The sequence below is a fragment of the Nesoenas mayeri genome (assembly GCF_963082525.1).
Source record: "Nesoenas mayeri genome assembly, chromosome: Z".
Taxonomy (NCBI): Eukaryota; Metazoa; Chordata; class Aves; order Columbiformes; family Columbidae; genus Nesoenas; species Nesoenas mayeri.
The window spans coordinates 4818621-4831689 of record NC_137542.1 but is presented as its reverse complement, the minus strand read 5'-3'; the positions used below and the strand labels follow the sequence as shown (position 1 = coordinate 4831689).

Below are 13069 nucleotides of genomic sequence, written 5' to 3'. Positions count from 1 at the left end.
TAGTTTGTAAATCTCCTAGCTCCAATCCTGAATATGGCGTGCTATGGGTAGCCGTGCGTGGATTTCTGCCTCGTCCATCCGTATGTGTCTCAGTTCTAATAAGATGACGCACGTCCTTTGTTTCTACCCTCCCTTCATCAACACTGTTTTCAGAATCAGGATCTTTATCGAGAGGCGGGAGGGCGGAGGGGCACGCCTGAGCTGGGGAATCACTAGAGGAAGCTCTTATATTAATTAACAAAACCTCAAGTTTTTGTTCCAAAAAAACAAGTTTCTGTTCTAACAAGACAAATCTCTGTTCTAAATAATCCGATTGTGTGCTTTGCCGCGAAAAGTCCTGTATTAGAGAGTCAAATTGTTAACTTTCCCGTGAAAGGTTTTCCTCCATTTGGTGCTTAAGTTTACACAGATCCTGTGCTACCTTTAAGCAAACACCCAAACTGAAACACACCACAATCCATATAACGGCAGGACCCCAGGGTACTGCAGAGATATTACTCAAGCCTCTGAATAATTCCTCCGTATCTGATAGCCTGCTAGCTGCGCCAAAATTGTCACGGAGGTAACCCGAGGTTAGTTTAAGGGACAACAGGGTCCAAAACCACTTTTATTAAACCAGTGAGAAACAGAGGTTTAGCACTCCAAAGTGACTTAAATAAAGGTTTGGGTATCAGTTGAGGAAAATTATTAAGGGGCAGCAACTACTACAACAGTCGGTCCACAGAGTGCATGCACGTGGCTTCACTCAAAACAGTGCCGGAGCCAGCCCTGAGTCCGAGACGAATACACACTTGCCTGAACAGGGTGCAGGCTTATTTTAAAGAGATACACGTACTTACACACGTGGCGGCAAGGCAAGCAGAGTCTCAGTCTCGGGGTTGGGGGGCAGGCTCTTGGCGGCAGCAACTTGCTCGTGCTCCAAGAGACCCGCAACAATGGGCGGAGTCTCGATGAGAATCCCGTTTTCATTGGCTGATCAGATCTGACTGTAGGCATTCTAGAAGCTTCTCTGCACCCCCACACTGGCTGTGGGTGCCCCAGAAGCCTCCCAAAAACATCCCCCACCCTGGGTGTGGGCGCCCAGCGGCTCACTGCAGCTTCGGCACTCCCTTCTAATGGCCCTGGCCAGGGTGCTCTGGGGCCAAACAAAAGAAGCTGTTAGCCTCTAGTATCCGGGAGAGAGGGAGATGTGCCCACTCCTCCTTACTGAAGGAGGGAGGGAGAGAGAGGGCTGAGAGGGGGAGAGAGGGGGGTTTGCATTCTGCCACACTCTTGCAACAGGATTACGAGCAGGGTTTGCAGCAAAGTTGGTGGGAACGGCCACTGAGAGTAGTTAGGTCTTCCATCTGTAATATGTACAACCGCCTGGCAGCAGAGTGGTTCCTACCTCCTACACGTGAACCCATCTGGACTGTGTTACCGCCTTCACCTCCCGCCACCCACTTCCTGTACAACAGTGAGATGATAGGAAAGATAAGGAGGAAGGAAGAGAGACTTAGACTTCAAGTTGAAAGGTTTTAAAGGCTTTTACTAATGCTACTAATAGAAAGAGAATATAGGTACAATATATACAAAACCAATCTCGAATGCTCGATGTGGAGCTGGCGTCACTCCAGCAGCGATGGAGCTGGGTGTGCGGAGCTGGCGGCTCCAGCAGCTGCAGCTCAGACCCCTGGAAGTCACGGGCTGGACTGCAAAGCAAACTGGAAACCGGTTGCAGGGATGCAGGGCCTGAGGCCTGTACATCCAAGGCAGACAGACAGGGTCCTCTCTAGATGCCAGCCATGGTTGAAGAGAGACTGATCCTCGTGATCACCCTCTTATTTAAGGGGATATGACAGTTATGGGATGGAATACTTAATTGGTCAATTTAAGTCACCTGTTCCATGCACCCCTCCTCAAACACGCCCCTCTCACGACGGAACGTGGGAAAACTTATCAGTCTTTCTTGGCTACCATGATAATAAATCTAAACACGAGCTTCTTCAGCATTCCCTTGGTCTTCTTATCAGCACCCAGTACAGCATCCGAGGAAAAATACGCAGGCTAAAACTCAGAAAAGTACAGCTGCCTAGAAGAACTTAGCTGAAAGAAAAATCACTAGAAGAGAATGGGTCTTGTTTTTAACAAAACCAGGACATGTGTATCTTTAAAATCCTCATGTTCAAAAAAGGAGTCCTACCCAGCATAGTATTCCTTTTTGGGGACAGAAACTAATTTCAGAGTTAGAAGAGAGGGAGTATAAAAGATGCCTTGACATGTGCCTTGGGCAGGAGGCGTGCCACAGTTGAGGGTGTTTACTGTCCGCTGCCGGAAAGAGGGGATAAAAGGAACACTATAAATACAATGACTTGAATATTGCCAAACTGTGTGTGATAAATATCTAGACAGAAAGAGGCAGGCAACTTTCATGTGTTTGTTCTAGCTGCTGTAAAGGAGTATACAATTCCTGCTAAAGACAAGCGAAACCAAAACGTAGAGATGAAAAGTCCTAAGGACCCATGAAGGATGAGTATGACATCATGAGATGACCAAATGCTACTTGAAAAAGCACAGTCCTATCAGAGAGAAAGCAACACCAGTAAAGCCGCGTCGGCCTACCAAATGCTCAGGAAGATGTCCGACTTGCCTTTCTCCCCGCCGATCGTCCACACAACGCAAACAGTCCTGTTGAAGCAGTCATCTAGCTGAAGATTGCATTAGCGGGAGAAGGGCAGCACCATAACGTGGAAGAGGGGTGACGCAGGGCGATATTTACTCAGTGTGTCCTCAGGGATATGCACATGCTCAGCACATTCTCCACCAGATGTTTCCTCATCCAGGCATGCTGCAGCTCCACATGGTTGCAGGGGTCTCTTGCCAGCACCTGCTCCACGATGCTCAGGTCGAGGTGGAAGGCATGGCCAAGGGCAGGATGCAGGGGCACAAGCAGGGGTAGACAACATGGTTCCCATGAGGATTCCAGCCTTCGCAAGTGCTGCCCGCCTCAATGACTGGCTGCAGTGTGAGGAAGAAACTATTGAAGAAGAGCAATCTGAAACCGTGGAGGAAGTCACCTCTACTTCCTCTGCCACCTGGCACTTGCTGGCCATGTTCGGCACTGGATACTGAATGTGCTTATCAGAAACCCTGCTCAAATGACTATCATCACAGGGATCTTCTTCACTTTCCTCTTCCTCGTGTTGCTCAGCCCTGTCTCCTCTTCCTTCTCCTGCGCTGTGTTGCTGCTGGATCTCTCCTCCTCATTCATAGCGACACAGGCACAGCTCCTTTTCTCTAGCCGCCAGCAGAGCCCAAAGAGCAGGACAAAGACTAGAGCTGCCACTGCTGCAAGGCAGAAAAGCACAGTGCTCCCAAGGCCACGGCACTCTGCTCCTGCGTCCTCTGCTCCCTCTGCTGCACTGGATGGACCACCTTCCGGAGGCTGATGAGTTGTTCTCATTGCCCCGATGAGGAAGCATGGACGCAAGGAGGAGCCTGATTTACAGAATCAGAGAAACCACAGCCCATCCCATCAGCTCTTCTGCACAACGCTCCCTGGCTCTGCGGCAGCTGAGCAGTCAGCACCTTATGCCCACGATCCCCACAAAAGCGACGCAAGAACTCACAACACAAGCTTTATTCAAACACAACGCTTATGGGCAGCTTTGCACGTGGTAAAGCTCCCAGAAGGAATGGAATGGATGTCGTTGAAGAAAGAGAGAGGGCAGTTGCTGTGCGGGTGGTAGTGGAGTCCCTGTCACAAGACTCCTCGTGATGGCCTCTTCAGCTGCATGGTGTCCCACTCCCCAGGATGCGCTTTTGCTGGGCAGGAAAGGTGCAGCACTCTTTCCTTCCCTTCCCGTGCCCTGCATTCTCCTGTCTTTCTTCTTCCCGGAAGACACGGTCGTCTGCCAGCAGCTGTGACCTGCGCAGACACAGCTCTGAGCAGGATGACCTCTTTCAGTGTCCGTCGAGAAGCATCCTATGAACCCGTTTTCGCAGCTCCTCAAACTCAAGCTTTGCGTGCGCAGAGGCGTAAGGATTCTGCGTCAGGTGCTGGAAGAGGTTGAAGGGTTCAGCCGTGCGCAATTCCTGGGGCAAGATGATCTCCTCAGGCACATTCTCATTGCCAATGAAGAAGTGGTTCAGGCGTTTCTCGTGCAGACATCTTTGCAGGTAGTGCAGGATGGTGCTCAGCCATTCCCAGAAATACCTCCTGTGCCAGGTTGACAGCGGCAGGGCGGTCAGCACGTGCATCATAACTGTCTTCAGCGTATAGGTGGAAAAGTCTCTGCCCAGCAGGCAGCGGACACAGAGCTGCAGGCATCTGAGGTAGGAGGTGTCAGGATGTGCCTTTCTGGCAATATACCTGAAGAACTTCATCTCTGCCACAGCATAGGTCTCTGGCCACATGGTGTTTGGAGTGTAGGCAGCCTCTGTATGCTGGCTGCTCACAAAGATGTCCGAGTCGCCTTCTTGCACCCCAAACATCAACTCAATGAAAATCCTTTTCCCCCGGCGATTTGTCACACAGAATTTGCAGGAGCGGTCGGAGGGCAGCACTGTTAGGCGGCGTATGGCTGAGAGATGCATTGCCCTCCAGGAACGTCTCAGGAACATCTGGAAATAGCGCGCAGTTTTCTGCGCATCTAGGTAGGAGGCAGTGCAGAGGTCGTCGAGGATGCTGAAGGCTGCATTCCTCCCGTGCTCTTGCTCGGGGTCGTGGAGGAAGCAACGTGTCTCTCCTGCCGGCTGCTCCATCTCACAGGTACACACCAACTCCACCCGGATGCGAAAGTTCCTCATTGGCCACACGGGGCCTGGCTCCAGGTGGAAGATGTGTCCACGGGGAGGCTTCAGGGGCAAAATCAGGCGGTAGGTGACGTCTTCCTTACGGGGACTCCAACCTTCAAAGGCACTGCCCACCTCGATGGCTTTTTCCAGCACTGGGAAAGAGGTGTTGGAGAAGATATACTGGTAGACATGGATGAAGATTTCCATAAAGCTCCTCACAGACTTGTAATCTCTCTCCAGGCCCCGTACTAGCCACTGCATGTCTTCGTCAAAAAACATTCCCGGGTCATTTGCATTATCATCTCCTTCTTCATCTTCCTCTTCCTCATCATTCTCTTCTTCATCTTCATTTTCATCATCATTCTCATCTTCATCTTCATTCTCATCATTGTTCTCTTCTTCGTCTTCATTTGCATCGTCATTTTCTTCTCCAGGTTCATTTGCATCATCATGCCCTTCCTGAGCTTCGTTTGCATCATCGTTGCCTTCATCGTCTTCATTTGCATTATCATTCTCTTCAGCTTCATTTGCATGATCACTTGCTTCTTCGGCTTCATTTGCATCCTCATTCTCTCCTTCCTGTTTCTCCTCCTCTACCTCTTCAGCAGAGCTCTCCTCTTCTCTCTCTGGCTCACGGCTCCATTTCCTGAGACAGCAGCAGAGCACAAGGAGCAGGACCAGGACTGCAGCAACGGCCCAGCACAGCCAGTGTTGCAAGGCAGAGAGGAGCAGGGATGGCCAGGCAAAGCCGCTCTGCTCCTGGCTGCTCTGCTCCTGGCTCCTCTCCTCTATCTCCTGCCACAGCCGAGTCATCTCCTGTTTCATCATCTGCGCACGCTGCTCCATGCGCTCGTGCGTCTCCTCATCCAGCTCATAGCCCACCAACTGCACGTTGAGGGTAAGAATTTGAAAAAGCCCGACGAAAAGGTCCAAGAGAGCCATGTCCTGCAGGAGAAGGGAGAGAAGGGGCTGAGTGGGGCTGGGCGGGAGGGAGGGGGCAGGTGAAGGGGGAGAGGGGCCGGGGGCCGCCAGGAGCTGGGGGCAGGTAGGAACGGGGCCGAGGCAGCTGGGAGGCAGCAAGGGCTGCCCCGGCCCCGGTGGCGGCCGCTCCGTGCCCTGGCCAAGGTGCTCCCGCGAGCGGCCGGGCCCTCCATGCAGGGTGAGAGCCCAGCCCCGGGGGCCGCGTTTCTGCCCCGGCCCCGTCCAGCCCGGCCTCCCCCGCCTGCGCACTCACCGCTGGCCCAGGCCGGACTGAGGCAGCGCTGCTGCTGGCGCCCCTGATAACCGCCCCGTGGGGACTGGTCCCTTGTGATGTCACAGGCGCCAGAGCGCGTCACAGGCACGCCCGCCGGCCTGCCCGTCCGGACCACCCTGGCCCAGCCACTCGCAGCTGCCCCTGGCAGCCAAAGCCAACGCTGACAATGTACAGAGCCCCCGAGCCGGACAGCACTGCCAGGGTTCTGTTTACCAAGCAGACGGAAGCCCCCCAGACCCTTGCCAAGTATAAAACTGGGTGATGTGACCCATGGATGCTTTGCTCCCTGACATCCTATCCCATGAGATGGGATCAGCTCCCTTGCTGCTGGCCGCTGTTCTGGTGGTCATGGATGGGCCCTTGTTGCCTTCACGACACCCCGGGATGGGTGATGGTGGAAATTGTGACTGGGAGATGGGGCCTCTCTGTGGCAGGATCTCTCTTCCTGCTGTGCCACTGAGAGAGGACGTTGCTTCCAAAGAGACAATTCCTGCGGGTGATGAGGGTCGTCAGGTGCAGTTTTTCTAGTGGGCAGCTCCCACTGCCGATAGAGCACTGGTTTCTCCATGTCCGGCATGTTCAGCTCTGTGGTACCAGCTCCCCGGAGTGTGTCTGGGATCAGCAGATTCTCCTCCTGGATCCCAGTGAACACGCGGAGACACATCAGCGGTGCCTCTCTCTTGGTCCTGCTGCAGGTGGAGCTGCCAAGGAGTTTCTTTTCCCATGTGAAATCACCACCACAGTTGTGAGAGTCTCCACACCATGTCCCTATGGTATGAAGTTGTCACCTGCAGTCAGCTGTGAGCCTCGCAAACATGATGAGCAGTCTCGTGAGCGACCTCGCAGCTCCAGGTCATGGTGAAACTCCAGCTAGCAATAGAGCCACGATAGCCACTTGTTGACTCCCCTGCTCCTCCCATCCCCAAGTAGGGGAGAGACATGAAAGGGAAGGGAGGAACTCGTGGAATGAAACAAACACAGTTTAATAAAATAGCAAATGATCACTAATACACCGCTAGTAAAAAGAATGTATATAAAATGCAAATAAAACATAAAAGGCAACCAGTGCAATTCCTCTTGAACTCTGCCTGCACCGAGCAGCCCGTCCAAGGAAGCAGCACCCTCGTCCAGAACAAGCCATCCCAGAGAGAGAAGAGAGAAAGAGGCAGAAAGGCCTCTGCAAACCGGCAGAATGGTAAAAGACTGAAATAAAGAACCTCCCAACCAGAACTCCTCCAAACAGGTCTCCATGCCAGCTCTGACACTAGCCGGAAGATCCCGATTCTCCTTAAATAGGAAGCATGATGCTAATGGCATGCAATAGCCTAAGTGATCTGCCTGGATGCTAGTCTGCCCCAGCTGTGCCCCTTTCCTGGTGGCCTTGCTTCTAGTGCGGGCAGTGGGCGGCTCAGCTTTGCTTGCCCGCCTTCTCCTGGATCCTGCCTGTTACGCAGTGCTCTCAGTTCTCTGTTCCAGGACAATCGCATCTGCATCCTGGAGCCTCTTTCACCTCTGTGAAACTCCCCAGTATCTGACATCATAGATAAGTACCATCATAAGTACATAGATAAGCACCATCAAAGGTACGAAAGAAAACCTATGATGTTTCTACTCAGTTACTGCTTTCTCTGAGCACAGCTTGTGGCACATCCTCTTTGGTTTGCACACAAATCTGATGTTTTTCTATGTGTCTTTTGTTCTCACCTTTTATTTAGTGTCTGGCTTTTAAGTATTTATAGAGAATCTCAAAATAGTGCTTTTTGACGTAAATAAGCAACGTAACATGGAACATATGAGCATGTACTGGTTTTTCATTACACTGAAAATCAACTCTTTGGTCTTTGTGCTTCATTGTCAACTGCAAGGAATAATTAACATTGGAAAAAGAGTGAATATCATTATGAGGAGCAGTGCAGCTGAGATTTCTTGTCTCATTTGCAGTTATGCCTGAAGGTAACAGGATCACATAGCAGGCTGAGATCCTGCATAACCAGTTAAAGACACTTTAATGCAATAGGAATAGAAAAAGGTTATGGTAAAGACTTAGGCAAAGATGCCAGTCATGAAGCTACTTCTGCTTTTGCATATTACAGTCAGTGTAGCGCTCCCATTTCAGTCTGTGCATCTAGCCACAATTCAGGTCAATTACACACACATACACACACTCACGTGTGGTGCTCTACTGTTCTTTTAGGACCTGAGGAGTGCACAGAGAAAAGGTTCCTCTTGCAGGTTTGTTCTGGCTTGCATTTCAAGCACCGCTTTCTCTTCCTCCTCACTCCAGCCCCATCCTTTCACTTCAGTATAATAAAGGCTGTGGATTGGTATTCATGAGTATGATCTTTCCCATTCTCAAAGTAACTAACTCCACTGCATGCAATTAGATTGTCTCAAGATGAAAACAGATGAAGAAGAAGCCCCTGTGCAATAGTTAAGATGTGTATTAAGACAACTTTGGCATTTGAACTTATTTTAGCTGTAATTGTGTCATATGAATTAGTCTTTCAACCAGGTTGCTCATAAAATTAATTTTAAGGATAACGCAACTGCTCAGAGCCAGACTAGACTTTGAAGGCACGAGGAAGAAATATTTACAATGAGGGTGGAAAAATTCTGTCAGAGATTGCTGATAGGGGTGGTAGATACCTCATCCCTGAAGACATCCCAGGCCAGGCTGGATGGGACTCTGAGCAACCTGATCTGGGTGAAGAAGTCCCTACTCAGGGTAGGCATTGAACTAGATGACCTTTGAAGCTCCCTTCAAACCCCAACTGTTCTATGATTCGATATATTAGAGACTAGAAGACCTGAAGAGTCACAGATGTGCTGGGGAGGTATGTTCAGATCAATATCTACCCTTTTCCCCTCCAGTCTCTCTGTAGTGAATATTCAGTCCCAATAAACTTGGAGGGGACAATAGATAATTTTAGGCTGCACAGGCTTGAAGCACAATTTTTTTAATGAAAGGTGCTGACTGTCCGTCGTGTTTATGGCAGTGATGCTTGTAGTTCATAGAGCCTCATGGTCTGACTAGCAGCCTGCATGGGGCACACTCAAATCCTGCTCCTCCTCTTCCTCCACCTTTATTCCAATTCGTGTGTGCTCCAGACTGGAGAAGGGCAAAGTGGGAGCTGCAGCCCAGTGCATGGTCAGTATGTTTGCAGGTGACACCACGTTGGGTGGGATTGTTGGTGTGCATGAGGGTAGAAAGGCTCTAGAGAGACATCTGGACTGGCTGGATCTATGGGCCGAGGCCAGCTGTAGGAGGTTCAACAAGGCTGAGTTCTGGGTCCTGGACTTGAGTCATAACCACCTCATACAACACGACAGGCTCAGGAAAGAGTGGCTGGAAAGCTGCCCAGCAGAAAAAGACATTGACAGCTAGCTGAACGTGGGCCGGGAGCATGCCCAGATGGCCAAGAAGGCCAACAGCATCCTGGCTTGTATCAGCAATACAGCGTCCAGCAGGATGAGGGAAGTAATCATCCTCCTGTACTCGGCCCTGCTGATGTCGCACCTAAAACCCAGGGGCCAGTTTTGGGCCCCTCACTACAGGAAAGACCTTGAGGTGCTAGAATGCATTCAGAGAAGGGCAATGAGGCTGGCGAAGGGTCTAGAGCACAAGTGTGATGGGAGCAGCTGAGGGACCTGGGGGAGTTCAGCCTGGAGAAAAGGAGGCTGAGGGGAGACCTTATCACTGTGTGCAGCTGCCTGAAAGGAGGTTGTGGCGAGGTGGGGGTTGGTCTCTTTTGCCAGGTAACAAGTGATAGGAAGAGAGGAAATGGGCTCAAGTTTCTCCAGAGGAAGTTTGGCTGGGCTCTCAGGAAAAAGTTCTACATTGAAAGGGTTAATGAGCATTCAGAGAAGATACCCAGGGAAGTGCTGGAGGCACAGTGGCTGGAGGTAGCCAAAAGATGTGTAGACATGGCACTTAGGGACTGTGTCAAAATTTCCAAAAATTGGAATGCATACGTAATAATTATAGGAATACAAGCAACGCAAGAGCGCCCAGTCTTTAGAGCACTTATGGAGGGTGATCCCCAGTGTTCCCCAGCGCTGATACAAGAAAAGATCCCTACTTAACAGTATAATTGACTCAGCTGTTAAGTTTATTTCTCCCTTTCAATTCCATGTATTGTTTTCCTCTATATGCACCACTAACCCCCTGCCAAAACACAGCAGTTCCTTTGAGTCTACTCAAGTGCTAAGAAAAAGCTACACCAACCCAGAAAGCCCACAGGAGCTCTGCCGCCTGTCTGAGCTTGTCCCTCTTTGTCACGGAGGCACCCCGAGGTTAGTTTAAGGGACAGTAGGGTCCAAAACAACTTTTCTTAAGCTGGTGAGAAACAGGGTTTTAGCACTCCAACGTGACTTAAATAAAGGTTCGGGTATCAGTTGAGGAAAATTATTAAGGGGCAGCAACTACTACAACAAGCAATCCACAGAGTGCATGCACGTCGCTTCACTCAAAACAGTGCCGGAGCCAGCCCTGAGTCCGAGACGAATACACACTTGCCTGAACAGGGTGCGGGCTTATTTTAAAGAGATACACGTACTTACACACGTGGCGGCACGGCAAGCGGAGTCTCAGTCTCGGGGTGGGGCTGGGGAGCTCTTGGCAGCAGTATCTTGCTCGTTCTCCAAGAGACCCGCGACAATGGGCGGAGTCTCGACGAGAATCTCATTTTCATTGGCTCATCAGATCTGGCTGTAGGCATTCTAGAAGCTTCTCTGCATCCGCACACTGTCTGTGGGTGCCCCTGAAGCCTGCAAACATCCCCTACACTGGCCGCAGGTGTCCAGCGGCTCACTGGCGCCTATTGAAGGAGGAAGGGGGAGAGAGGGGGGTTTGCATTCTGCCACACTCTTGCAACAGGATCACGAACAGGGGTTGCAGCAAAGTTGGTGGGAACGGCCGCTGAGAGTAGTTAGGTCTTCCATCTGTAATATGTACAACCGCCTGGCAGCAGAGTGGTTCCTACCTCCTACACGTGAACCCATCTGGACTGTGTCACGCTTTAAGGCAAGGCGGCAAAAAGCTGTGGGGGACGCTCCCTGTTACCCCCTCACCTCCCACCACCCACTTCCTGTACATCAGTGAGATGATAGGAAATATAAGGAGGAAGGAAGAGAGGCTTAGATTTCAAGTTGAAAGGATTTAAAGGCTTTTACTAATGCTACTAATAGAAAGAGAATATAGATACAATATATACAAAACCAACCTCGAATGCTCGATGTGGAGCTGGCGTCACTCCAGCAGCTGTGGAGCTGGGTGTGCGGAGCTGGCGGCTCCAGCAGCTGCAGCTCAGACCCCTGGAAGTCACGGGTGGGACTGCAAAGCAAACTGGAAACCGGTTGCAGGGATGCAGGGCCTGAGGCCTGTAGATCCAAGGCAGACAGACAGGGTCCTCTCTAGATGCCGGCCTTGGTTGAAGAGAGAGTGACCCTCGTGATCACCCTCTTATATAAAGGGGTATGACGGGTATGGGATGGAATACTTAATTGGTCAATTTAAGTCACCTGTTCCATGCACCCCTCCTCAAACACGCCCCTCTCACGACGGAACGTGGGAAAACTTATCAGTCTTTCTTGGCTACCATGATAATAAATCTAAACACGAGCTTCTTCAGCATTCCCTTGGTCTTCTTATCAGCACCCAGTACAGCATCCGAGGAAAAATACGCAGGCTAAAACTCAGAAAAGTACAGCTGCCTAGAAGAACTTAGCTGAAAGAAAAATCACTAGAAGAGAATGGGTCTTGTTTTTAACAAAACCAGGACATGTGTATCTTTAAAATCCTCATGTTCAAAAAAGGAGTCCTACCCAGCATAGTATTCCGTTTTGGGACAGAGATTAATTTCAGAGTTAGAAGAGAGGGAGTATAAAAGATGCCTTGACATGTGCCTTGGGCAGGAGGCGTGCCACAGTTGGGGGTGTTTACTGTCCGCTGCCGGAAAGAGGGGATAAAAGGAACACTGTATAAATACAATGACCTGAATATTGCCAAACTGTGTGTGATAAATATCTAGACAGAAAGAGGCAGGCAACTTTCATGTGTTTGTTCTAGCTGCTGTAAAGGAGTATACAATTCCTGCTAAAGACAAGCGAAACCAAAACGTAGAGATGAAAAATCCTAAGGACCCATGAAGGATGAGTATGACATCATGAGATGACCAAATGCTACTTGAAAAAGCACAGTCCTATCAGAGAGAAAGCAACACCAGTAAAGCCGCCTCGGCCTACCAAATGCTCAGGAGGATGTCCGACTTGCCTTCCTCCCCGCCGATCGTCCACACAACGCAAACAGTCCTGTTGAAGCAGTCATCTAGCTGAAGATTGCGTTAGCGGGAGAAGGGCAGCACCATAACGTGGACGAGGTGTGACGCAGGGCGATATTTACTCAGTGTGTCCTCAGGGATATGCACATGCTCAGCACATTCTCCACCAGATGTTTCCTCATCCAGGCATGCTGCAGCTCCACATGGTTGCAGGGGTCTCTTGCCAGCACCTGCTCCACGATGCTCAGGTCGAGGTGGAAGGAACGGCCAAGGGCAGGATGCAGGGGCACAAGCAGGGGGTAGACAACATGGTTCCCATGAGGATTCCAGCCTTCGCAAGTGCTGCCCGCTCCAATGACTGGCTGCAGTGTGAGGAAGAAACTATTGAAGAAGAGCAATCTGAAAACGTGGAGGAAGTCACCTCTACTTCCTCTGCCACCTGGCACTTGCTGGCCATGTTCGGCACTGGATACTGAATGTGCTTATCAGAAACCCTGCTCAAATGACTATCATCACAGGGATTTTCTTCACTTTCCTCTTCCTCGTGTTGCTCAGCCCTGTCTCCTCTTCCTTCTCCTGCGCTGTGTTGCTGCTGGATCTCTCCTCCTCATTCATAGCGACACAGGCACAGCTCCTTTTCTCGAGCCGCCAGCAGAGCCCAAAGAGCAGGACAAAGACTAGAGCTGCCACTGCTGCAAGGCAGAAAAGCACAGCCCATCCCATCAGCTCTTCTGCACAACGCTCCCTGGCTCTGTGGCAG

General features: G+C 50.7%; 1 protein-coding gene across 1 annotated transcript; it reads right to left on the bottom strand.

Annotated features, from left to right (window-relative positions):
- Positions 1 to 3942: 3942 nt before the first annotated feature.
- LOC308051627 (inositol 1,4,5-trisphosphate receptor-interacting protein-like 1) lies at positions 3943 to 5055 on the bottom strand (the record flags this gene model as incomplete). Its single annotated transcript, XM_080362186.1, has 1 exon — positions 3943 to 5055. The coding sequence occupies one exon, from the start codon at positions 5053 to 5055 to the stop codon at positions 3943 to 3945; it is 1113 nt and encodes a 370-aa protein (XP_080218312.1).
- Positions 5056 to 13069: the final 8014 nt, after the last annotated feature.